The following is a 27,125-nucleotide window of genomic DNA, read 5'->3' on the forward strand; positions in this document are numbered from 1 at the left end:
AATATCCATACAGGCATTCTATTAGAGTGATGACACCATTCACGTCAAATGGCCTCTGGAAATTTCCGTTGTACAGTCGTGAGACAACGGAAGTGAAAAAGGCAAATTATGTCTTTTTACCCTAATGGAAATAGTTTTGACCTAGGAGACCCCTTGAAAGGATCTTAGAAACATCCCAAGACCTGGCGGACCACGATTTGAAAACCAATGTAATCGATTAGTTTTAAAGTCACTTCCCATTTCCTATTACTAGTGAAGTGTATTTTCTCTGGTGAATATTTTGTTTTCGTTCCCGGACCACCCTCTGAGAACCGCTGACCTAAAGTAACCACAAGACAGACCCCTAGCCCAGGGAAATCCAAAGCGACAAGCCCGCGGGATGCGCCGGGGGGCGCTCTGCTTACCACCGAGCACTTTTGAAAACGCCCCCTGAACTCGCAAGCAACGCCGGGTCTAGAAACCAGTCCAAAACCTGCCACCCGCGCGCCAAGGCGGGGCCAGAACTGGCTGCAGGCGGCCGAGCTCGCCCGAGGCTCCCGGCTGAAGCTGCGGCGGCTCGGGAAGCACCCGCGGATCGCCCGCCCGCCGCAGGTAGGCCGGCCCCCGGGGAGGAGGAGCGCAGCGGGTGCTCCCCAGGTAGCCGCCTCCGCCCTCCCTCTCCCACTGCTCTGCTCCGCGGCCTCTCGGGATCAAGGCAGGAACTTAACGCCGCGCGTCCCCGGGCGCCCCTCCGCAGACCCCAGGCGCTTCCACGGCCCGAACGCGGAGGCCACTCCGGCCTTGCGGAGAGAGAGGCCGGGATTGTCGCCGAGATTTGGGGGTCGGGGACGCCGGGACGGAGGGTCTGGCGGCCGCAGGGACCACCCGCCGACGGGGCTTCGGCCCGGGAACTGCAGGAACATGCGCCCAGAGCCTCAGGTGCGGGGCCCGACGGCTTGGCTAGGACCGGGAATGGGTTTCTCAGAGCGGGGCCCCCTCGGCGGACCGGGTCCGATTGGAACTGAAGGTAGAGGGCTGCCCGCGGCGACAGGTGTCCGCTCAGCAGTCGGCAGAGCACCGGGGGCGCAGCATTTGTCACTAGGCGCTCTCGGAGCCGCTTTCCGGGCGCGGGTCGGGCCCGGGTGACCGAAACCCGAGAGCGGGGCGCAGTCGGGCGGTTGCTGGGAGCGCAGCAGGTGGATGACTCAGGTCCCAGGAAAACTCAAAGCGCTGAGCCATGGGCTTTTTTGACTTTTTGCTGTTGTTATTTTGTTTCAGTTTGTTTGGCAGTTACCAGACTATGTTTACACTTCTGGTTTTTCTCAGCCAACTGCGCATAGTTACCTTCGCGTTTCCTCATTGCACAAGAAGTCCAAAGGAGTCTGGGCATGCTGGAGAAGAAGGTAAGCATGGCCTCCGTTCCGAGGAACCCCCCCCCAACCCCGGAAACCCGAGCCACGTATTACAGATCTCCAGCGAGAAACTGTAGTCTTTGAAATTACATGCCCCCATCAATCATAAAAAGCACCAAAATATCCCTTAGTTTAATTTGTGGTTTATTTGGCAATGTTGTGGTTATGTTGGGTACAATTTATACAAATTTATTTCTGTAGGTTACTTTTGATAAATATATATTTAAGACCTTGTTTGTGGTTCACTGAATGGAAAGCCTGTTTCACCTTCTGCAAATCAGTGAGTGCCGTTTTTCTAGATGAGGCTATGTGGTAATTATAATGAGCATAATTACTTGTTCTTCCTGGAAAGATGGACAAGGAGTCCAGGATCTAGTCTGGACTTGTGATAAGACCCTGGGCAAGTTACTTAACCCTTCTCCACTTGAATTTCTTCCTCTGTAAAATGATGAGAGTAGGGAGTAGAACAATCCCTGAGGTGCTTTTTGACATCAAATTGTCTGATTATCTGGATGAAGTCAGATGGTTGTGGGAAGATTAGGCTTGGGGCTTGCTAACCTAGAATTTCATACCTTGCGGGTTCCAGGTCATAAACAGACTGGTTCCTGATCACATTTTAAAAGTCTATCTTAGACAAAAACAGACAAGAGGGGTGCCTGGGTGGCTCAGTTGGTTAAGCTTTGGACTCTTGGTTTCCGCTCTCTTGGTTTAGATGAGTTCAAGCCCCACATTGGACTCTGTGCAACAGTGAGGAGCCTACTTGGGATTCTCTCTCTCTCCCTCTCTTTCTGCCCCGCCCCCACTTGCACTGTCTCTGTCTCTCTCAAAATAAATAAACTTTAAAAAAAGAAAAGAAAAGTCAGAAAAGAAAAAAAATTGGCTTTGGTTTCAGCATCCTTCTCTCTGCCTAGCCATTATGCTTCTCTACCCAGTGCCAATATTTTGGATCTACTTCGTTCTCCACACATTCCTGTCCCTTGTTCCTTCTCATCAGATCTAGTCTCAGCTCATTTTCATTTGGGAAGGATCTGTTACACTAATACTCCTGGATAACTTATTAATGATTAATAAAGCTGAGTGTATTAAACCTTCCAGGAGGGTGTGTGTCTGTGTGTGCATGTGTGTGTGTGTGTGTATTTTAAGATAGGACATCTTAACCCAAAAGGATAGGTATCTTAACCCAAAGGAGTCAAACCCTAATAGCAGAATTCTAGGCAATGGATAAGCTAGCTAGTGAGTATAGGGACAGATTTTAGAAGGAGATCCTTCTCGGTGCCTCCCAAATTACTCCGCATATGTAAGATTGAAGGTCTACACTCAGTGAGACCAGGTGCTGATCCCCAGTATGCTTATGAGTATATTCATTCATTCACATAATACAGACATAAAAGACATTCTCAAGGACATCACAGACTATGGAAGGAATTTAGAGATCATACTCGAGTGCAGAAGACTGGAAATATCTGTGGGAAATGTAAACAAGAAATCCTGTATTTCTTAAGTGTATTTATTTATTTATTTATTTATTTATTTATTTATTTATTTAGAGAGCATGTGGGGGAAGGGCAGAAAGAGAGGGAGAGAGAGAATCCCAAGCAGGCTCGGAGGTGTCAGTGTGGAGCCCATTGTGGGGCTCAATCCCACAAACCTCAAGACCACACCTGAGCTGAAATCAAGAGTCAGATGCTTAACTGATTGAGCCACCCAGGTGCCCCAAGGAATCCTATATATTTAAAGAGCTAATTTGTTCAGTTAGTAATCACTTTATTATCACATACTATGTGCCAGGCCCAATGCTAGGTGCTGGAGATACAGCAGTGAAAGACTAGTCCCTGCCCTGGAAGACCTCTTCATCTGGCAAAGAGGGTAGGATGTAAAGAGATCATCTCCATAAGCTCTGTGACAGAGGTAGGGACAGAGAGCTCCAGAGAGAGGAAAGAATAGCAGTAACTCTGTCTCTGGAGAGTTGTATGGCACAGAAGCCAATAATAAGTGGCGATATGAAAAGTAACCAGGAAAATGAAGGACCTTCAGCTAAACTCTGATAAAGCCCAAGGGTGGAGTTGAAATGACTTAAAAGGAGTTTATTTAGAAAACATGGCATGAGAGAGGGAGAAGGAGAGAGGGAGCAAATAAAATCCCTGGGTTGGTGGGTTTGAAACATCGGAAAGCAGAGACAGCCTCTTAGGACAGCCTTAACTGGGAGAAATCAACATGGGAAGAGAACCTGAGGAGGCAAATACAAAAGTACTAAGGACCGCATATCCTCCAGCAATGGGCGGAGGGAAAATAGGAACTCTCGCAGGAAGTCCCGAATGCCCCAGGACCAGGAGGTTTGCTTCTTTGGATAACAAACAAATTCACAGTTACATAGGACCCAAACAACAAAGGACAGTATTTCTCCTAAGATCAAAAGGGTGGCAGGAACAAGTTTAATGAAGCACTGAAAGTCTGAGGTCAACCACTGATGGAATCAGAACTTTCACATTCAGGGAAGTGGCAAACAGCAGCCCCTGGAGGCCATGTTTAATTTGGGGGTGAAGATTTTACTGGCATAAGTATCATCCCAAGAACAATAAAAATGTTTATGATTCTCTCTTTCTTACTTTCCTTTCAAGTTGAAAGTAGTTCTATTGAATCCCATCTGGAGGGCACAGAGTATTTTTTAAAAAAAATTTTAACGTTATTTTATATTGGGGGGGGGGGGGTGCAAAGAGAGCCAGAGACAGAATTTGAAGGAGGCTCCAGGCTCCAAGCTGTCAGCACAGAACCAGATGTGGGGCTCAAACCCACAAGCCGTGGAATCATGACCTGAGCCAAAGTCAGACACTCAACCAACTGAGCCACCCAGTCGCCCATGGAGAGCAGAGTATTTTTATAATTCAAATAACCTGCTTGAAGGAAAGACCAACAGTGAGAAATTTGCATTGCTTTCTTAGCCAATAAAATGTAAAGATCTAGCCACATCTGAGAAATAGCAATACAAAAGCAGATTTCTAATTCTCCATTCTAAAATTAGATTTCATGTAGTAAGTATAGCTAAGTTAGGCAGGCCATGAGTTACTTCATCACTGGTTTAGTATTTTAAACCTACAATAAACTGAGTAATACCAGATTATACCTATGAATTGTTTTAACTAGTAGAATTTAGGTCCAAGAGTTTCTTCCCAACATAGAAAAGTTGAGTTCATTCATTCATTTAGTAAAGTTTTTTGAGTGCTTTGTGTGTGTCAGGAACTGCATGCCTACTTGAATGAAATTTTTTCTTCTAGTGAGGGAAACAGTGGTAACAAGTAAGTGGGTAACACATATAAAACACCTGTTGGTGATAAGTGCTATGGAGAAAAACAAAGTATAGTAAGGGACAGGGGAGTGCCAGAGGTGGGTGGGTGGGGATGGGAGTTAAGCTAACATTGAACAAAATCCTAAAGGAGATGGAAGAACAAACTGAAAGAAGAAAGTTCTGTTCAGGAGAAATAGCAAGTACAAAGGTGCAATGGAAGCCAGTGAGGCTACAACACAATGTTAAAAACAGACTGTAGGGAAGCAAGGCAACCCCTTCGAGGGCCAATGTAAGAATCCCAATGAGAGATGATGGTGACTTGGAAATTTTTTCATTTTGTCTCTATTTGGTAGTAGCATAAAATCTATAAGAAGACAAGGGAGAATAAAGAATAGAAAGATTTCATCATACTGGTTGCCTTTTAGAATATTTTTTTCTTTTCTTTTCCTTTTAGAGAGAAAGAGAACACGAGCAGGGGAGAGGGGCAGAGGGAGAGAGAATCCCAAGCAGGTTCCATACTCAGCACAGAGCCCAACTTGGGGCTCGATCCCATGACCCTGGGACCAGGATCTGAGCCAAAATCAAGAGTCCAACACTCATCTAGGGGCACCTGAATGGCTCAGTCAGTTGAGCGTCCAACTTTGGCTCAGGTCAGGATCTCGCAGTTTGTGAGTTTGAGCCCCGCATTGGGCTCTGTGCTGACACCTCAGAGCCTGGATCCTATTTCAGATTCTGTGTCTCCCTCTCTGTGGCCCCTTCCCCGCTCATGCTCTGTCTCTCTCTGTCTCTCAAAAATGAATAAACATTAAAAAATTTTTTAAAAAAAGGGAGTCCAACACTCATCTGACTGAGCCACCCATGTGCCCCTAGAATATTTCTGAAAACAGTTATCAACAGTGATTCCATTCTAGCTTCCCCACCACCCCAGTCCAAATAGCCCATACATGTTATTTATAACATAGATATGTATATGCTGGAATAGTGCAGGCAAATAGAAACATAATGTAAACCACATAAATAATTTAAAATTTTCTTTTTTTCTTTTCTTTTTTTTTAATATTTTTTCATTTTTGAGAGAGAGACAGAACATAAGGCAGGAAGTGGCAGAGAGAGACACACACAAAGACTCTGAAGCAGGCTCCAGGCTCTGATCAGCAAAGAGCCTGATGCAGGGGGCTGCAAGATCATGACCTGAGCCAAAGTCAGGACACTTAACCTACTGAGCCACCCAGGTGCCCCCAAAATTTTGAATTTTCTAATAACCATATTAAAAATGTAAAAATAATTGATAAAATTATATGTTTTTCATATATTTAATTTAAGCCATTATATCCTAAATATCATTTCCAAATATAAGCAATATAAGACATTGATATATTTCACTTTTTTAATTAAGTCTTTCGAATCCAGTGCATATTTTACATTTATAGCACATCTCAATTCAAATTGGCCGTAGTTCAGTTCTCAATAGCCATATGTGTGCCTAATGGCTATTGTATTGAACAAAATAGCTCTATAAGATTCAGACCTATTTGGAAAGGTGATTAGTGGAAAAAAAATATCTTGGACAAGGTGTGACTGTTCTCAAGGGGCTAAGAATAAATGGCTAACCTGAGATCATTCACAAATCAATATTAATCTTTCAAGCCATGCTCTCTCATTAGTACTCAGTATTTCAGTCGCCCACTTTAATATGTTCTTCCTTTATAGTAATGGTTAGCAGTGAGAAATACCAAATTCTTTTAAGCATTTGTCGTAGTTTTCACAGTTTCTGAATTCCAGTCTTGGTAATGTGACCTGGAACAAGATTTCTTTTTTTTTTTTTTTTAATGTTTATTATTTATAGTATGCATGAACACAGAAGGGAAGGGGCAGAGTCCCAAATAGGCTCCTCACTGTCAGTGCAGAGCCCCATGTGGACTTGATCTCAGGAATCGTGAGATCATGGCCTGAGTGGAAATCAAGAGTCAGTCGCTTAACCGACTGAGCCACCCAGGTGCCCCAGGAGCAAGATTTTTTAAGCATTCTTTGTGTGATGCCAGAATGAGTTTTAAGTTTGTGGGTTTTTAAAATACTGCCATGGTGGGACATTTTGGTTTTGTGTCAACCTGTGCTAAACTCTATCGTGTTTACCATTTACCTTCCCAGAAAAGATAGAGAGAGTCTTATAAAGTATTGGAGACACATATTTGGAGGGTAGGTAGAAGGAACTAATTCTTTAGGAGGGACTGAATGTCTTTTTTTTTTTTTAACATTTATTTATTTTTTTTTAATTTTTTTTTCAACGTTTATTTATTTTTTTTGGGACAGAGAGAGACAGAGCATGAACGGGGGAGGGGCAGAGAGAGAGGGAGACACAGAATCGGAAACAGGCTCCAGGCTCTGAGCCATCAGCCGAGAGCCTGACGCGGGGCTCGAACTCACGGACCGAGAGATCGTGACCTGGCTGAAGTCGGACGCTTAACCGACTGCGCCACCCAGGCGCCCCAACATTTATTTATTTTTAAGAGAGAAACAGAGAGAGACAGAGCACAAGCGAGGGAGGGGCAGAGAGAGGAGAGAGAGGGAGACACAGAACCCAAAGCAGTCTCCAGGCTTGAGCTGACAGCAGCCAGCCTGACATGAGGCTTGAACTCACAAACCGTGAGATCATAACCTGAGCCACCCAGGCATCCTGGGGCTGAATGTCTTTTAATTAATCTTATAATTAACTTATAATTTTATTAACTTAGAAGTTTAAAATTTTATAAGTTTTTAGTATAAACTTGCTCTAAAATTTTTAATATATTGGGATGCCTGGGTAGCTCAGTTGGTTGGGCATCCGACTTTGGCTCAAGTCATGATCTCACACTTTGTGAGTTTGAGTCCTACGTTGGGCTCTGTGCTGACAGCTCAGAGCCTGAAGCTTGCTTCAGATTCTGTGTCTCCCTCTCTCTCTTCCCCTCCCCTGCTCGTGCTCCATCTCTCTCAAAAATAAATAAACAATGGGGCGCCTGGGTGGCTTGGTCAGTTAAGCGTCCGACTTCGGCTCAGGTCATGATCTCACAGTCCATGAGTTCGAGCCCCGCGTCAGGCTCTGTGCTGACTGCTCAGAGCCTGGAGCCTGTTTTGGATTCTGTGTCTCCCTCTCTCTCTGCCCCTCCCCTGTTCATTCTCTGTCTCTCTCTGTCTCAAAAATAAATAAACGTTTAAAAAAAAAATTTTTTTTTAAATAAATAAACATTAATTTTTTTTTTTTAAATTAGGGGCGCCTGGGTGGCTCAATCACTTGAACATCCAACTTTGGCTCAGATTACAATCTCACAGTTCATGGGTTTAAACCCCAAATCAGGCTCTGTGCCAACAGCTCAGAGCCTGGAGCCTGCTTTGGACTCTGTCTCCCTCTCTGTCTCTTCCCCTTCCCTGCTCACACTCTGTCTCTCTCTCTCTCTCTCTCTCTCAAAAATAAATAAACATTAAAAATTTTTTTTGATTAAAAAATTAATATAAATGTATGAATTTATAATTTTAAAACATAAAAAGATCTTAGTAATTATTTAGTTCATTTTCCAATTTTACAAACGAAGAAATAGCAAACCAGAGATGTAAGTGACTATCCCAGGATACACAGCCAATAGCTAAGCCAAATCAAAACCGAGAATCTCTGTCTTCTCTTAGTCCAATACTCTGTCCATGACACCAAACTAATTTTTCTCAGTCAAGATAATAGAGAGCCAACCCTTTAGAAGTAGAATAGCCTGACCTGTCATTTCTTGGAAATGTTATTGTCTGGAGGGAAAAGTGATATTTAAATAATTTTAATTTATGCTAATAATTTGGACATAAATCACAATTATACTTATGCTAGTATATGTATTTCATATATAACAGAAATTATTTTTACTGATGAGATTTCTTTTTGTCAGGACTTAAAACCATACAAGAAAATTTGGTATAATCTTACATCAAGAGAATTATTCACTTTTCCACAGTTAAAACAGAAATTTTCTGCCCTATTTTTATCAACCTTTGAAATCTTTCTATTTCTTTATTAGTCTTCACATCAAAAGAAGAAGCAAACCTTTTCATACGTAGACACCTCCTATACAATAGATTTGATTTGGAGCTCTTCACGCCCGGTGACCTAGAAAGAGAGTGCATAGAAGAACTTTGTAATTATGAGGAAGCCAGAGAAATTTTTGTGGATGAAGACAAAACGGTAATTTGGTTGATAATGTTAATTGACTGGAAATTATTATTATTAAATGATACTTAAAGTGTCACTCTCAGTCATCAGAGATTTTATGGTTAAAATAAAATCAAGATTGTATACCTGTTACCCCTCTTTACTTCTTTAAAATGATAATTAAGCTATTTAAACTTGGTTTTTATATTTAATTAAATGGGCTTGTAGTAATTAGCAAGTTGTCAATTATGCTGTGATTTTGTGTGTTTAATGTTTATTATATTCAAAAACAATTATAAGGCAGAGTGAATTAAATTTTAAGATATTATTTGAGTTAGTTCTCGGACTCTTAGTTAGCTTCAATCATTCTAGACTCAGAAATTTTCCTATCAGTGACCTTATCTTTTCTGATTACTGTTATGTATTAACAGTCTATTATGTCAACTGCTCTGCCAAAGAGTGAAGATACAAAATATATAGTCTCTGCATTCAGGAGTTTATTGTTTGGTATATCTGTATAATTCAAGGGAAAAAACTTTCAGAAGTTCTCCCTTTTTTTAATTTATTTTGAAGGGGGTGGGGAGGGACAAAGAGGGAGAATCCCAAGCAGGCTCTACACTGTCATTGCAGATCCCGACTCAGGGTTCGATCTCATAAACCGTGAGGTCATGAACTGAGCCAAAATCAAGAGTCAGACACTCAACTGACTGAGCCACCCACATGCCCCCTAGATGTTCTCCTTTAAAATAGAATTAAATCCTATCTATTAATCTTGGAACAGTACAAAAAAAAAATGGACAGCACTATCCCTGTATAACCTGGCACATTCTTAAAGAATGTTAAGTGATCCAAATTCTTTACTTTTGTAAATTAAATAACAGCTCCTTTTTCCCTTCCTCAAGAGTCCTGTTTTACTCTTTGGTCAATAAGAGCTCCAGGTATCCTTCAAATGCAGGTATTAATGGAACTTAGTTCCTTTTTCTTCTAAAATTGCTCCCAGCCTCTCATTCCCCACTGATATCTGCCACATCTTTTGGAGAAGGAAAACAAAGTCTGTACTTTGTAGTTGTGCCTGTTGAAATTTTATTCTGTTTGTCACAAACCCATTGAATGATTTTATCATGGTTCCTTAAAATCTGCTTCATTCTCTCAAGAAACACTGAACTTACAGAATCTCAGGGATGTCTTTCTCAATCAATACCTTTCAATAAAATCTAGCAAACTTAGGACCCACCTAGCACAGAAAAGTTCAGACTCCTTTTCAAACTTGGTAATGGGTCCACGGTTTCAGCTCCCACCTTTGGTGCTATCACCGACTCACTGATAGTTTCACCTGATGCCTGAGTGGGGACTCTGAGCAGGTGAAGGGAGAACGGCAGGGTACAGCAGTGGGGAGCTGGCACGGCCAGTAATCCCCTGACCAATTTCAGAGTTGGGAGAAACAGTGGTGGGTGTTAGTGCTTTAGTTAGAATGAGTCACACCCTCTAGCTTGAATAAACTGGTATCTTACCTGTGGCACATGCCAAGAATTTACCACCCCTGTGTGGGTCATTGGGACCAAATGAAATGATAATAAAACAATGAAATAAACTTGGCACGTTTGCTTTTCTCTTAGATGGCATTTTGGCAAGAATATTCCATCAAAGGACCAACCACAAAATCAGGTAAGGCAAGAATTGACTAAATTTAATGTTTTTCCCACCCTCTCTCTGTTATAATACATTTTAGTTTCATTGTTTGAGTTTGGTTGTTGCTCAACATACATACCTTGTAAACCCAGGGAAGATTTCTCAATTATACACTGGGCTATCTAAGACTGAGGAAGCCATGTTCATCTTTACACACTGAAAATCAAGTTTGGTGAGATACTAGGGAAATGAGATAATAGGCTTAAAGGTGTTTTAAACAACTCAGCTAAGTTGAGACTTGCACAGAATAAAAGTAGGACTCCATTAGTTCCAAGTAGTAAGCTATTTTAATTTTTTTTTCTCTTTTACCATTGCAAGTGAGTGGAATACTTCTGCTACTAGGTAAATTAAGAGTGTTAGAATTAAGTAACTTCTACAGAGGGGAGATCCTTTATTTTATCCATATTTATCATTTGTAGCTGCTTTTTAGTCAAGTCTTTTTTGCCAACTCTTTCATTCCCCTCAGGTAGAGCCCCAGCTCTGAGGAGACTTTATTACATTGCTATGCTAGTGTTTCTTAGTACATTTATCTGTGTATTTAATACTGAAATGTGCCTAGTTAGACAAAGAATGTTTTGTTTAGTATTTTTTTAAGTTTATTTACTTATTTAGTAATCTCTACACCCAACATGGGGCTTGAACTCATGACCCTGAGATCAGGAGCCACCTGTTCTTCCAACTTGGCCAGCCAGGCACCCTAGAATATGTTTAGTCTTAAATACTATTCATTTAATATGATCTATTTAAAGTAAATGAGGGGCACCTGGGTGGCTCAGTTGGTTGAGCATCCAACTCTTGATTTCGGCTCAGGTTGTGATCCTAGGGTCGAGGGATTGAGCCCCATGTTGGGCTCCACGCTGAGTGTGGAGCCTGCTTGGGATTCTCTCTCTGTCTCTGGAAATAAAGAAATAAACTTAAAAAAAATTAAATAAAATAAATGAAACTATAACTAGGACTTTTAGGAAGTGCCATTTACAAATTTTTCGGGTCATGTCGCTAACACAAAGACTTTTTAGAAAAATCAATATTATTAGATGCTTAATAGTATGTTTAGATCCAGTGTTAAATTTATTGAAATCATAGGTAGTGCTTTCCAGTTAGTATATATTTTTAATGATTTTAAAATATTAAATAAATATTAACTAAATGACTTCTCTTAAGATGGCAACAGAGAAAAAATTGATGTCATGGGCCTTCTGACTGGATTAATTGCTGCTGGAGTATTTTTGGTTATTTTTGGATTACTTGGCTACTATCTTTGTATCACCAAGTGTAACAGGCAACAATATCCAGGGTAAGTACCAAGTAAAAACATGTAATTCACTATTATACATTCTATATTGTTATTTTATTAAAAAAATTTTTGTAATGTTTATTTTTTTCGAGAAAGAGAGAGTGTAAGCATGGGAGGGACTGAGAAAGGCGGGGAGAGAGAATCCCAAACAGGCTCTGCACTGCCAGAGCAAAGCCCGATGCAGGGCTTGATCCCACGAACCACAAGATCATGACCTGAGCTGAAACCAAGAATCAGATGCTTAACCAAGTGAGCCACCCAGGCACTCCTCTATGTCGTTATTTTTAAATGGATAAAAGTGGCTGCCTGTTTTTTTTAAGTAAATTTTTTATTTTGGAATAACTTTAGATATACAGGAAAGTTGCCAAGATAATGCAGAGTTTTCCCATCCTTCATCCACTTTCTCTCATTGTTAACATCTCACATCTCACACTCCCAGAGAACATTTGTAAAACAAACAAACCAACACTGGTATGTTACTGTTAACTAAACTTTAGACCTTATTCAGATTTCACCAATTTTGCCATTCATGTCCTCTTTCTGCTCTAGGACACAGTCAAGATACCACACTGCATTTAGTTGACATGTCCCTCTGGTCTCCTCTAGTCTGTGACAGTGGTTTGGTTGTCTAATTTAACACTTACATAAACAATCTATTGACGCTATTTCCAAGGTCCTTCAAAAGAATATAAGAGAATTCACAAGTGTCAACTTGAGTGTTTAATATTTCCTTCTCAAGCAGGAGGCAGATACCAGTGTCCTCACATTGTTTCCAGAAGCAAGAAGTCCCATCATTTACTCCGAGTCCCAGTATGAGCAGATCTAGCCATGTGGCTACCCAATGAAATCAGTGTAACTCGTTTTAAATTCAAACATTTTTACTGATATTTTAAATAAAAATGAATGAAATAAAATGGTTACCACTTGAAGATAATAGCGCATTAATAAAGCTTCATAAGGCTTCATAAAAGCCATAATTGTTTAGATAATAGAATCTCAGCATCCTCATAAAAATGAAAAGTTATTCTCTTCTATATTATCTCTATTACCTTCTCAGTAAGTGTAGATGAATAAGTGTAACAATAACCTCATTTAAAAAAAAGTACTAAGTGCTAAACAGGCTATTTGAAATTGATGCTTACATATCCCTATTCACACTTTCAAAATCTATGAAAAGCTCATGACCATGACCAGGTGATGAAAGAGTTATGCAAATGGTGGTGATGGTTGAATAACATTGTGAATAGAATTAATGCCACTAAGTTGCAACACTTAAAAATGGTTAAAAATGGCAAATTTTATGTTATGTATATTTTGCCACAATAAAATTTTTTTCTTCATTGTAAGTTAAGAGTTTAGGGCAACAAATGTGGAATTAGGATTCATCTACTGGAGAATAAAAACTAAAGCCATGGGGTGCCTGGCTGACTCAGGTTGGTAAAGCGTGTGACTGTTGATCTCAGGATCATGACTTTGAACCCCACATTGGGCATAAATATTACTTAAAAAAAAAAAACTGAAGCCATGAGAGTAGGCAAATATTGTAAGTGTGACAAAAAGACAGATGGAAAAGGACAGAGCCTTCAAGGATGCCCACAACAAAGGTGCAGAAAGAGGGTGGAGGACAGGGGCAACATATATTGTAATTCTATCCCCAAGATGGAATTCCTGAACAGCTCCCTGAGGCATTAACATGACCTGTGCGCATGGACAAAGGAGTTTGTCAGAGAGCGCTGTAAATCCTGGAAAATTTTGAGAAACAAGAGAAAGTAAGGAAGAACTTACTTAATTCTTCTTAAGCCACTATCTTTTAAGCTGAAAGACTTTTATTAATTTACCTTGTTTAATATAGAAAATGAGCAAGGTCTTTCCATTTTCTAGGACTTTTGACTAATATTTTATTCAGGGTGGCTTTCTCCACAAGTAGGGGAGGGAGTCCTGTAAACTCACAGGCTAATGAAGATACAGGCAAAATTGACTATGGAGACTCTTCTTGCCTTTTATCTTTCTTTTCCACCCCATTCATAATGTCTTTCCCAAAAGGTTCGTGTATACTCTCATGTTTAATAATTGCACTCAAGGTCTGTGATAGCCTAGCCATTATTCAGTGTCCTCATGCATGGCGTTTTCTTCTCTTTTGTTTTTCTTCATTTTTCTACTTTCTGCACCACTACATCTTCTTACCTTATGCTTTTTTTTTTCTCTGAAATCTTGTAGCTTCTTCCCTGCTTTAGGTTAGAAGCAGAATACAAAGGTAGCAAAGTAGTGCCATTATTATGTATGTTTTCTGTGTATGTTGTTGTAAAATTTAAAAACCCTGAATATCTCTTATTTTATTTTTTAAAGTTTATTTATTTAAGTAATCTCTATACCCACCATGGGGGCTTGAGCTCTTGACTTCGAGATCAAGAGGTCGCATGCTCTACCGACTGAGCCTGCCAGGCACCCGTAATATCTCTTTATTTTGTATTTTTGAATGTTTATCCATTTTTGAGAGAGAGAAAAAGAGCACAAGGGGGGGAGGGGGAGGCAGAGGGGGAGACAGAGGCTCTGAAGTGGGTTCCATGCTGATAGCACAGAGCCCGACACAGGGCTCGAACTCAAGAACTGCAAGATCAAAACAAATAAAGGTGCTTCCTGGAAAGAAAAAAAAAAACAAAACTGCAAGATCATGACCTGAGCCAAAGTCTGATGCTCAGCCGAGTCACCCAGGTGCCCATCTCATATTTTGAAAGCAATATTAGTGAGGTGCCTGGCTAGCTCAGTCCATAGAGTGTGTGGAGTCTTGATCTTGGGGTTGTGAGTTCAAGCTCCACATTGGGTATAGAGATTACTAAGAATAAATAAATAAACTTTAAAAAAATCATAAAAAAATAAAAGTAGGATTAGTTATTAATGTTAGTGTAGTATAATGCTATACAGTTCACACATCAGTTTTACATCTGTTTTCTCACTTTGATCCCCAAAACAACCTTTTGAATTTTAGGGGACATTAAAAACTAGGCTTATGAGATATTCTCTTATTTGGGGATTAACTTTTAAACACTTACTAAAGTACTTTTCATCTATTATCCCAAGAAATTCTTCTAGCAGAGTTATTTATTCTCTTTCTGTATTTTGCAAGTCTAGAAGTGGGGGAAGGGTGAGGAAATATTTGAGAAAGAAAAAAGTAAAAAATAAGATTATTGTCAGAAAAGTTGTCTCATTCCTCTGTCCAAACATGCCAAGAAATGGGAAATAAGATCTTTTCATTTCTTAGTTCCTGTATTTTATGGAGAAAAGTGGGCATAAGATGATGTTAGTTTATTTGAAATGTTATTGGTGCATACTTTCTGATATGAATCATTTAAGATGTATATAAGAAATCACTGTGTAGATTATTTAATAATTTTTATATTGTCTCTATATCTTTAAAGTTTGTTTGTTTTGTGAGAAAGAGAGAGAGGGCATGAGCACGTACACTCACGCACAAGCAGGAGTGGGGCAGAGACAGAGGGAGAGAGAGAATCCCAAGCAGGCTCCATGCTGTCATCTCAGAGCCCAACGTAGGGCTCAAACCCATGAACTGTGAGATCATGACCTGAGTTGAAATCGAGAGCCTTACATGTAGCCAACTGAGCCACCCATGTGCCTCTGTCTCTATATCTTAAAATTTGAAAGTAGACATGGAAAATTTTATTTGTTCAAATAAAACACTTGTCTCTCCTATTCTCTGTCAGCAAACAAATAGAACTTTTGGTCATAAGCTAATGAAGGTGGCAAGTGACTAGCCTACCATGACTATGTTCCAGATTTCTGGCAGAGGAGGAACTGTGTGGAGCCCTCTAAGTAAGCTTGTGATGGATGCTCTCAGTTACTCCCAGCTAACTGAAAGGCTAGTCATCCTGTCTCCTTCCCTCTAGTTTCATATCTCATTATTACCTCCAAGGAAAAGGTGTTCCAAGGTGCAAATTGACTGCCTTGGTTTGGAAAAGTTTCTGGTATTTTGCAACTGCTTAACTCTTGTTAGGAAGAATATTGTAAATATTGTCTAGAAGTTGGGGATTAACCTATGAATTCTAACTATCTTATCAGCCATAGCTCTATGAACTTGATTTACACATTAAGTGCTTCATGTACAGCCCACTTCACAGTCTAAACCGATAAATTTACTAATGTTTAAATTATAATTGGTAATTCAATAGTGAGAAGGGAAAACAAAGGTTCATAACACCAGACCCGTGTTGCATATTAATTTTCATTGGCTGGTGTAGCTGACAAAGTTTTGTGAAAATGGTAGGGCTTGAACTAGGCCATATTTTCTAAAATTGTTTGTCTTAGGTCAATGGAGTGCAGAAAAGACAATAATCTGAGAAAGCAAACAATGCCAGTGAAAGCACAGAGGCAGGACAGAGAATTCATTGCACATAGTACTTTCGCAAGAGCAAAAAGCTGTAAAAAATAAGGTGAGGCCAGGATAAGGGAGGCTCTAAAAAGGAGGCATGGAGTTGAACTTGACTCAGTGGAAAGTAGGCTTCAGGTTACACTTTTGCAGGGAAGAGGGACATGATAGAAGTGCTGTTTAGGAGGAATGGGACCAGGCAGCAGGACTGCAGGGGCAATAGGAGAGAGACAGGCATCACCTGTTGTGATTATCTCTGTGACATCACTTCCCTTGGCTTGGAGTAATGCTGCCTTCCAACAAGAAAGGATTTGGTTTCACAACATATTTTGAGAAAGTTCTCTGTCAGGAGTGGGAGAAAAAGGGAATTAGTATGTTTTGAGCCCTTATTATAGTGTTCCAGACACTGCTTAGATACTTTAAATATGACATCTTTCTGAATCCACACAATACAACTCTGTTGAGGTAGCTATCATTATCCACATTTTATTGAGGAGGAAACTGAGTTAGATTACTTGCCTTTGGTCACGTAGCTATGAAATGATAGGATCCAGTTTCATACCTGTGTCTGACTCCAAAACGCTTGCTCTTTCATCAGAGTTTATGTGTAAAATAAAACTGTTGTTATAGTAATAACAACAACTTTTATGAAAAGTTCAACTTTTGATAAGCTTTTGATCAACTTTTATCAACATAGTCAGTTGGGTTTTATACTATTGCCATTTTAACCTAAAATGCTGCCTTTCTAGATCTAACCGCAGTCTCTCCGTTTAGTTCTTCAGCCACCTATGTAAGAAGGGGCCGGCACACTCCCTCCATCATTTTCAGAAGACCTGAGGAGGCTGCCTTGACTCCATCACCACCTTCCGTAGAGGACACAGGATTACCTTCTTATGAACAGGCAGTGGCACTGACCAGAAAACACAGTGTTTCCCCACCGCCACCATATCCCGGGCCAGCAAAAGGGTTTCGAGTATTTAAAAAGTCTATGTCGCTCCCATCTCACTAAGCCCATCATGGTGAAAAAGGAGATTCATGTTATTTGAATGGTTTGTTTTCCCTGAACCAAAGAGACATGTCATATCAGCCTTTATGACAAACTCTAAGGACAAAGAAAGAATAAGCATGTGTACAACACCACAGAAGTTCTGTTGGCATCTTGGACCTGAACTTGATCATTATCAGCTTGATAAGAAACTTTGATTCCATGTCCTTGCAGTAAAGAAGAGAGCACTTTTTTGTTTATTTTAATGGTTCAAAAACTCTGTTATGGATGCCATAGCTAGAACTAGTAAATATCCTTTGTACAGATAAAGGTTATAGATTTCTTGCATTGAATATAAAAAAAAATGATTTCTGATCAGTAGATTATCCAAAGTCAGCATATTGGACTCACCCTTTATTAGAATTTCTTTTTGGTTGGAAATACTTTACAAAACTTGATACTTCAGTATAAATTGGTGGCCTTAATCACTGGGTTTTACATTTTAAATAATTTCATAGTATTGAACCATAATTTGTAGGTTTTAGTTGTTAACAATTGCTGTCAGTCATGTTTTGCTATGGGGAGTAGGGAGTAATTTAAAGAAAAATCACTTGCTAGAGAGTTAGTTCTTCAGAGAGTATAGGGTTGCAATGGCAAGGATTTGCAAGGGCTGTAATACTGTCAAATAAATACATAGGCTTCAAATCTAGGAGTGACTAGAACTTGATAAAGTTGCCCATTCTACTGACATTTTCATTGCTAAATTATCTATGTATCACTATGTATAATTATTTATCTTGAAAATGTGTTGAAGTTTATAAATAATAGTTTGAGAACCTAGAAAAATTAATTTACTTTTCTGCTATTAAAATAATGCTGACTAGGGGCGCCTGGGTGGCTCAGTTGTTTGAGTGTCTGACTTCGGCTCAGGTCGTGATCTCACAGTTCGTGGGTTTGAGATCCACATCGAGCTCACTGCTATCAGCATGGAGCCTGCTTGGGATCCTCTGTCGCCCTCTCTCTCTGGCCCTCCCCTGCTTTGCTCTCTCTCAAAAATAAACATTTAAAAAAATAAAATAACCTTTTAAAAAATAATAATAGGGGCGCCTGGGTGGCGCAGTCGGTTAAGCGTCCGACTTCAGCCAGGTCACGATCTCGCGGTCCGGGAGTTCGAGCCCCGCGTCAGGCTCTGGGCTGATGGCTCGGAGCCTGGAGCCAGTTTCCGATTCTGTGTCTCCCTCTCTCTCTGCCCCTCCCCCGTTCATGCTCTGTCTCTCTCTCTGTCCCAAAAATAAATAAACGTTGAAAAAAAAATTAAAAAAAATAAAAAAAAATAATAATAATACCGACTAAAGTTATCAACAACCCCTTGTACCTCTTAATGTCTAGACCCAAAACACCATAAGTAATCGTTTTAACCTATACTTTTTGTCTCTTCTTCTAATTGTAGATATGACTAGTCTTCCTTAAAAATGTAGTAGAATATAAGCTATAAACCTCTGGAGTGAGTGTGTTTGCACACATTTATGTAAGTAAATGTGAATTTGTTTTCTCTTTGCAGGAACTTAAGAAATAACATACTCCTGACAAATAAAGTAGAAAATTCTGTTCTTTTTGTTTTGCTAGGCATTGCATTTTCCAATTATTTAAGACCATGTGTAAAATTGTATTTTGTTTTATAATTTTTACAGAAGTGAAACTAAAACCCACATGTATTTGGTAATTCCTTCCAATTAAATGTTTACAAAGTATAAATTATCATTCCAATATGTGTGTGTGAGTGTATATGTCTCTCTTTTAAGACAACATGATCTTAAGGCGGATATAAGCAAGACCTTAATCATTTCAGACTGCAACCACTTTATCCTTCTAGATTATGGGGTCTCTTTAGTTGCTTGGCACAAAGAAATCATCTAGCAAAATTTAGGTATAATTTTAAAAAGTAGTCTTTTGGGGCGCCTGGGTGGCGCAGTCGGTTAAGCGTCCGACTTCAGCCAGGTCACGATCTCGCGGTCCGGGAGTTCGAGCCCCGCGTCAGGCTCTGGGCTGATGGCTCAGAGCCTGGAGCCTGTTTCCGATTCTGTGTCTCCCTCTCTCTCTGCACCTCCCCCGTTCATGCTCTGTCTCTCTCTGTCCCAAAAATAAATAAACGTTGAAAAAAAAAATTTAAAAAAAAAAGTAGTCTTTTTACTTTTTTATTTTTATTTTTTAATATGAAATTTATTTTCAATTGTTTTCCATACAACACCCAGTGTTCATCCCAACAGGTGCCCTTCTCAATGCCCATCACCCACCCTCCCTCCCTCCCACTCCCCATCAGCCCTCAGTTTATTCTCAATTTTTAAGAGTATTTTTATTTTTTTAAAGATTTTATTTTTAAGTAATCTCTACACCCACTGTGGGGTTCAAACTCACAGCCCCAAGATCAAGAGTTGTATGCTCCACAAACTGAGCCAGCCAGGCACCCCAGGAAAAGAAGTCCTAAAAAATTTTTTTAATCTTTATTTTACGTAGGTTCCATGCCCAATGTGAGGCTTGAACTCACAACCTTGAGATCAAGAGTCATGTGCTCCACTGACTGAGCCAGCCAGGTACCCCAAAAGTAGTCTCTTTAGAGCGTCCTACATTACCTATAAAAATTTTACCATTATGGGGCACCTGGCTGGCTTAGTCAGTAGAACATGCAAGTCTTGATCTGGAGGTCATGAGTTTGATCCCCACATTTGGTGTAGAGATTATTAAAAAAAAAAAGAAAATTACTATTAATCATACTTTGACTTTCCATAGATACTTTTCTGATATAACTTTGCACTTTGCCCTTATTTTAATTTTCTTTAAAATGTCAGAGGCAGGGGCACCTGGGTGGCTCAGTCAGTTAAGTATCCAAATTCAGCTCAGGTCATGATCTCATGGTTTGTGAGTTCGAGCCCCACATCGGGCTCTGTGCTGACAGCTTAGAGCCTGGAGCCTGTTTAGGATTTTGTGTCTCCCTCTCTCTCTGCCCCTCCTCCACTCACACTCTGTCTCTGTCTCTGTCTCAAAAATAAACATAAATAAATAAATAAATAAATAAGAACTTAAAAAAAAAATAAAATGTCAGAGGCAAATTCTACTTTGCTCATTTTGTAGCAGTCAGACTGAGGTGTAGAAGGATAACTTGCCCTAAATCTAACATGTTGGTGAGAGCTAGGTTTAGAAAGGGCAAGCACACTTTTCCAGGCCCATCTCATACCTATAGAATTATGCTGTCTCAAATTACAAAGAACAGGGACCTTATTACTTAATTCTAGTTCTGTATGAAAAATTGATGACCATTTGTCATATATACATAAGGGTATATAGCTATATGTATATGTATGTGTCTAGAATTGCATTGTCTCAAATTATGAAAAACAAGGATCTTATTACTTAATACTAAGTCTGTATGAGAAATTTATGAGCATTTGTCATATATGTCATACATATGTCATACGTAAACATATATAAGTACATATATTACACATAGGTGTACATATTCTCACACACATGTATTTCTTAGGATGAATAGAAATATAAGACAGGCACCTGGCTGGCTCAGTCAGAGCAGCATGCCTCTCTTAATCTCAGGGTCATAAATTCAAGCCCCACATTGGGTATACAGATTATTTAAATAAATAAACTTTTAAAAGAAAAGAAAAATATAAGATAAGATGTATCTCTTATTGAATCATAATTTGAAATATTCCTTGAACTTGTTTACTACCACTGACACACGAGAGTCTAATTGCAAAGCTAACTTCAGAAACTATGACAACCCCTCTCTCCCAGCAGTAGCCTAGATTTGTTATATGCCATCATTTAGGGTAAAACTGTTGCTCTAACTTGAATTAATCTAGAATTCATCACTAAGGTTGTGAAATCCCTGGTATTTGTAAAACATCCAATGTTGAGCTCATAATGCTTTATACAAAGGAAAATGTGGTATGAGACTACACCAAAATAAAATGCTTCTACACAGCAAAGGAAACCATCAACAAAACAAAAAGACAACCCACTGAATGGGAGATATTTGCAAATGATACATCCAACAAGGAATTAATATCCAAAATATATAAAGAGCTTATACAACTCAACACTGAACAAACAATCCAATTTAAAAGTGGGAAGAAGAACTGAACATTTTTCCAAAGAAGACATACAGATGGAAAACAGACACATGAAAAGATGCTCAAAATCTCTAGCCATCAGGGAAATGCAAATCAAAACCACAATGAGATATCACCTTATACTTGTCAGAATGGCTAGTATCAAAAAAGACAAGAAATAAGTGTTGGCAAGGATGTGGAAAAAAAGGAACCTCATGGACTTTTCGTGAGGAATGTAAATTAGTACAGACACTGTAGAAAAGAGTACAGAGGTTCCTCGAAAAAGTAAAGATAAAAAACCTTATGATCCAGTAATTCTACTACTGTGTATTTACCCAAAGGAAATGAAAACACTAATTCAGAAAGATAATCCTATATTTTATTGCAGAATTGCTTACAATTGCCAAGACATGGAAGCAACACAAGTGTCCATCAACAGATGGATAAAGATGTGGCATACATATAATGGAGTATCACTCAGCCATAAAAAAAAGAATGAGATCTTGCTACTTAAGACAACATGGATAGACCTAGAGGGTATTCTGCTAAATAAGTCACGCAAAGAAAGACAGATACCATATGATTTCACATATAGGTAGAATCTAAGAAACAAACAAACAAAATGAACAAACAAACAGACCCTTAAATGCAGAGAACAGATTGATGGTTGCCAGAGGGAAGGTGGGTGGGGAGATGGGATAAAATAGATAAAAGGGATTAAAAGGTATAAACTTCTGGTTATAAAATAAATAAGTCACAGGGATGAAAAGTACAGCACAGGAAATATAGTCAATAATATTTTAAACATTGGTTACAGATGGGGACTACCTTTATCATGGTTAGCACTGAATAGTGTATAGAATTGTTGAACATATGTTGTACCTGACACTAATATAACATTGTATATTAATTCCATAACTGGTAACTGCTTATAATAATAGAAAGAAAAATATCTTAATATAAAATTATTGGCATATATTTCTCTCATTCAGCAGTCTGAATTCTTGTAGTACTTTGGGTAGTGGATTTTTTCTGTTTGATCTGTTTTATTCGTGCTTCTTCCCCAAGAAACTTATTAGTGTTAACCATTAAATCTATTTTGAAATAAGGTTTGTATTTAGGGGCGCCTGGTTGACTCAGGTGGAAGAGCATGGGACTCTTGATCTTGGGGTAGTGAGTTCAAGCCCCAAGTGGGGTGCAGAGATTACTTAAATAAATTAAAAAAAAAACACTTTGAAATACAGTTTGTTTTTAACTAGATCATTACAACTCCTCCATTACAATCAGGAAATGATGGAATATGGGTATAAAAAGGGAACTGGACACGAAAAAAGACAAATAGGCATTAAAAGGTTATACCTTCAATAGGATATTTAATTCTACACAGAATATTGTTTTTTCAAAATGAAAAAAATCAAAGAGCACAAATTGTGTCAAAGTTTTTCATTTAATAATGTACCCTCTGATGGGGCATGTGGGTGGCATCCGACTCTTGATTTCAGCTCAGACTGTGGTCTCATGGTCATGGGATCAAGCCCTGCAATGGGCTCTGTGTTGATCATGGAGCCTGCTTGGGATTCTCTCTCTCCCTCTCTCTCTACCCCTCCCCTGCTTGTGCAGATGTGCACACAGACGCCTCTCTCTCTCTCTCTCTCTCTCTCTCTCTCTCCCTCTCACTTTCTCTCGAAATATATAAATAAACATTAAAAATAATAATAGGAGCACCTGGGTGGCCTAGTCAATTAAGTGTCTGACTCTTGATTTCAGCTCAGGTCATGATTCAGCTCAGTTTGTGGGACTGAGCCCAGCATCAGGCTCTGCGCTAACCCTGTGGAGTGTGCTTGGGATTCTCTCTCTCTGCCTCCCTCTGCTCCTCCCGTACTTGTTCTCTCTCTCTCTCTCTCTCTCTCCCTCAAAATAAATAAATAAACTTTGAAAAACAATATTGTACCCTCTGAATGAATACAGAGTGGGGTAAAAACTCTTGAAACTATAAAAACTAGAACAACAGTGTCTTCTGTATCTTTGGTTTCCCATGGGCCTGTAAAATTCAAATCAATTTTTCTACCTCTCAGATAATTTATGTGTGTGTGTGCTTTTCCTATATAGGTACAAGAGAATTTTTTGATAAGAAAAGGTTTGTTAGTGCTGCTCAAAAGCTTAATTTTTTGTTCTAGAACTGTTTTTGTTCTAATTTAATGTGAATTCTATTTTTATCAGTTATTATTTTGCTTTGAAATATTGTGTATAGCATTTATACTATTAGAGGAGTGTCTATAATGTCTGTAATTTTTAAAAACTAAAGTCTTTTCCTCTCTGACCTCAGCTGCAGCAATTTCTTACTTGACACATCCCCTAAAGGCAAGGGAATTAAAAGCAAAAATGAACTACTGGGACCTTATGAAGATAAAAAGCTTCTGCACAGCAAAGGAAACAACCAACAAAACTAAAAGGCGCCCAATGGAATGGGAAAAGACATTTGCAGATGACATATCGGACAAAGGGCTAGTATCCAAAATCTATAAAGAGCTCACCAAACTCCACACCCGAAAAACAAATAACCCAGTGAAGAAATGGGCAGAAAACATGAATAGACACTTCTCTAAAGAAGACATCCGGATGGCCAACAGGCGCATGAAAAGATGCTCAACGTCGCTCCTCATCAGGGAAATACAAATCAAAACCACACTCAGATATCACCTCACGCCAGAGTGGCCAAAATGAACAAATCAGGAGACTATAGATGCTGGAGAGGATGTGGAGAAATGGGAACCCTCTTACACTGTTTGTGGGAATGCAAATTGGTGCAGCTACTCTGGAAAACAGTGTGGAGGTTCCTCAAAAAATTAAAAATAGACCTACCCTATGACCCAGCAATAGCACTGCTAGGAATTTACCCAAGGGATACAGGAGTACTGATGCATAGGGGCACTTGTACCCCAATGTTTATAGCAGCACTCTCAACAATAGCCAAATTATGGAAAGAGCCTAAATGTCCATCAACTGATGAATGGACAAAAAAATTGTGCTTTATATACACAATGGAGTACTATGTGGCAATGAGAAAGAATGAAATATGGCCCTTTGTAGCAACATGGATGGAACTAGAGAGTGTTATGCTAAGTGAAATAAGCCATACAGAGGAAGACAGATACCATATGTTTTCACTCTTATGTGGATCCTGAGAAACTTAACAGAAACCCATGGGGGAGGGGAAGGGGAAAAAAAAAAAGAGGTTAGAGTGGGAGACAGCCAAAGCATAAGAGGCTCTTAAAAACAGACCAAACTGAGGGTTGATGGGGGATGGGAGGGAGGGGAGGGTGGGTGATGGGTATTGAGGAGGGCACCTTTTGGGATGAGCACTGGGTGTTGTATGGAAACCAATTTGACAATAAATTTCATATATTGAAAAAAAAATTAAAATTAAGATATTCAATTAAAAGAAAAAAAACTAGAGTCTTTTGTAGATCCTATCTACGTGACATTTAGGAACATATATGACATATACTGATACATTCCACTTTCAACCATTGTTTTGAATGCACATTTTTCTTACAGCCTTAATTATATTTTTGTTTTAATGGATTTCCTTAAATCCAGACACTTTTATACATGTGAATAAACTTTATACTAAATAACTGTTACTTGTTTCAATTAAACATTCTTCTTATGTAATGCGAAAAATATTGTGAATTTAATGTGAACAGCGCATTTCAAAACAGTGTTTACAGCATGGTGTTGCTGTGAATATCTTCTATTTAAGTGGGGCTAGCCTTCTATTTAAACAATTTTGTTACACTTGTGAAAGTGCTATTTTCCTTTTTATTTTTTAAGTTTATTTATTTTGAGAGAGACAGGGACAGTGCAAGTGAGGGAGGGGCAGAGAGAGAGGGAGAGAGAGAGAATCCCAAGCTGGCTTTGTGCCACCAGCCCAGAGCCCAATATGGGGCTCAAACCCACCAAGCCATGAGATCATGACCCCAGCCAAAACCAAGGGTTGGACACTTAACCGACTGAGCCACCCAGGTGCCCTGAACGTGCTATTTTCTTTGATGCAGTTGTTTTTAAAAAAATTTTTTAGCGTTTTAATTTATTTTTGAGAAACAGAACAGTAGCGGGGGAGGGGCAGAGAGAGAGAGGGAGACACAGAATCTGAAGCAGGCTCCAGGCTCTGAGCTGTCAGCACAGAGCCCAGCGTGGGGCTTGAACTCACCGTGAGATCATGACCAGAGCTGAAGTCAGTCTCTCAACCGACTGAGCCACCCAGGTGCCCCTTAACACAGTTTTAGTATTTAATATGTTGTTTGAGGCAAATATATTACTCCTCAAAACTGAATTTATTTCTGTGGCCTATATCTATACATAACCTAAAAATGATAAGAAAATATAGTAATGTTATATTAAATTATGGGAATAAAATTACTTCCAGCTTAAGAGAAACATATTAAGTAATACTGAGTATCCAGGCACCTGGCTGGCTCAGCAGAATATCTGACTCTTGACCTCAGGGTCGTGAGGGCAAGCCTCATGGGGGTGTAGAGATTATTTAAAAATAAAGGTTTTTAAAAAGTAATACTAAGCATCATACCCATAAATAAACACTGGTTATTATTAAACGTTACTTCATGCTAAACATTTAGACTACCTCAAAATTTTTTTGTATCCAATTGAGTTATACACAAATGTTAATACTTATACTCCTTAAAATTATAATTTTTAAAATTTTCTTATTGTTTATTTAAAAAATTTTTTTGTTTAATGTTTATTTTTGAGAGACAGAGCTCGAGTGGGGGAGGGGCAGAAAGAGAGGGAGACACAGAATCCAAAGCAGGCTCCAGGCTCTGAGCTGGCAGCACAGAGCCAGATGTGGGACTTGAACTCACGCACGGCGAGATCATTACCTGACCTGAAGTCAGAAGCTTAACTGACTGAACTACCCAGGCGCCCCTCCTTAAAATTACTTTAATCAAGGGAACAAGAAGAGAAGCTAGTTACTGGGAGAAAATATTTGCAAAATACTCATCTGATAAAGGACTCTTGTCCAAATTATACAAAGAACGCTTAGAAATCAACAATAAGAAAACTAACAACTCTGATTTTTAAAATGGACAAAAGAACTGAACAGCCACCTCACCAAAGAAAATGTGTGGATGGCAAGTAAGGATGTCAGCATCGTATGTCATTAGAGAATTGCAAATAAAAGCAACTAAGAGTTACCACTACACACCTATTTAAAATGACCAAAATTGGGGCGCCTGGGTGGCGCAGTCGGTTAAGCGTCCGACTTCAGCCAGGTCACGATCTCGCGGTCCGTGAGTTCGAGCCCCGCGTCGGGCTCTGGGCTGATGGCTCAGAGCCTGGAGCCTGTTTCCGGTTCTGTGTCTCCCTCTCTCTCTGCCCCTCCCCCATTCGTGCTCTGTCTCTCTCTGTCCCCAAAATAAATAAACGTTGAAAAAAAAAATAAATTAAAAAAAAAATAATAAATAAAATGACCAAAATCTATAACACAAACACTAAGTGTTGGTGACAATGTAGAGCAACAAGAACTCTCATTTATTGCTGGTTGAAGTACAAAATGGTACAGTCACTTTCGAGGACAGTTTAGCAGCTTCTTACATAACTAATTATGCTTACCGTTTGATCCAGCAATCATGCTCCTTATTATTTACCCAAATGAGTTGAAAATGTACATCCACACAAAAACCCTCACATCAGTGTTTATAACAGTTTTACTTACAATTGCCAAAACTTGGAAGCAACCAAGATGCCCTTCAGTAGGCAAATAAACCATGTTACTTTAAGGTAATGGAATG

The 27,125-nt window shown here is 39.4% G+C and overlaps 1 protein-coding gene across 1 annotated transcript; it reads left to right on the forward strand.

Annotated features, from left to right (window-relative positions):
* Nucleotides 1-1,279: 1,279 nt before the first annotated feature.
* PRRG4 (proline rich and Gla domain 4) lies at nucleotides 1,280-17,212 on the forward strand. The gene is made up of 5 exons (XM_047070317.1): nucleotides 1,280-1,382; nucleotides 8,709-8,872; nucleotides 10,456-10,504; nucleotides 11,690-11,822; nucleotides 16,978-17,212. Exons 1-5 carry the CDS (start codon nucleotides 1,280-1,282, stop codon nucleotides 17,210-17,212), a joined length of 684 nt encoding a protein of 227 aa, XP_046926273.1.
* Nucleotides 17,213-27,125: the final 9,913 nt, after the last annotated feature.

Source organism: Lynx rufus, unplaced genomic scaffold (genome assembly GCF_022079265.1).
Source record: "Lynx rufus isolate CCGP_SWC_20201006 ecotype Redwood Valley unplaced genomic scaffold, mLynRuf1.p SCAF_9, whole genome shotgun sequence".
Taxonomy (NCBI): domain Eukaryota; kingdom Metazoa; phylum Chordata; class Mammalia; order Carnivora; family Felidae; genus Lynx; species Lynx rufus.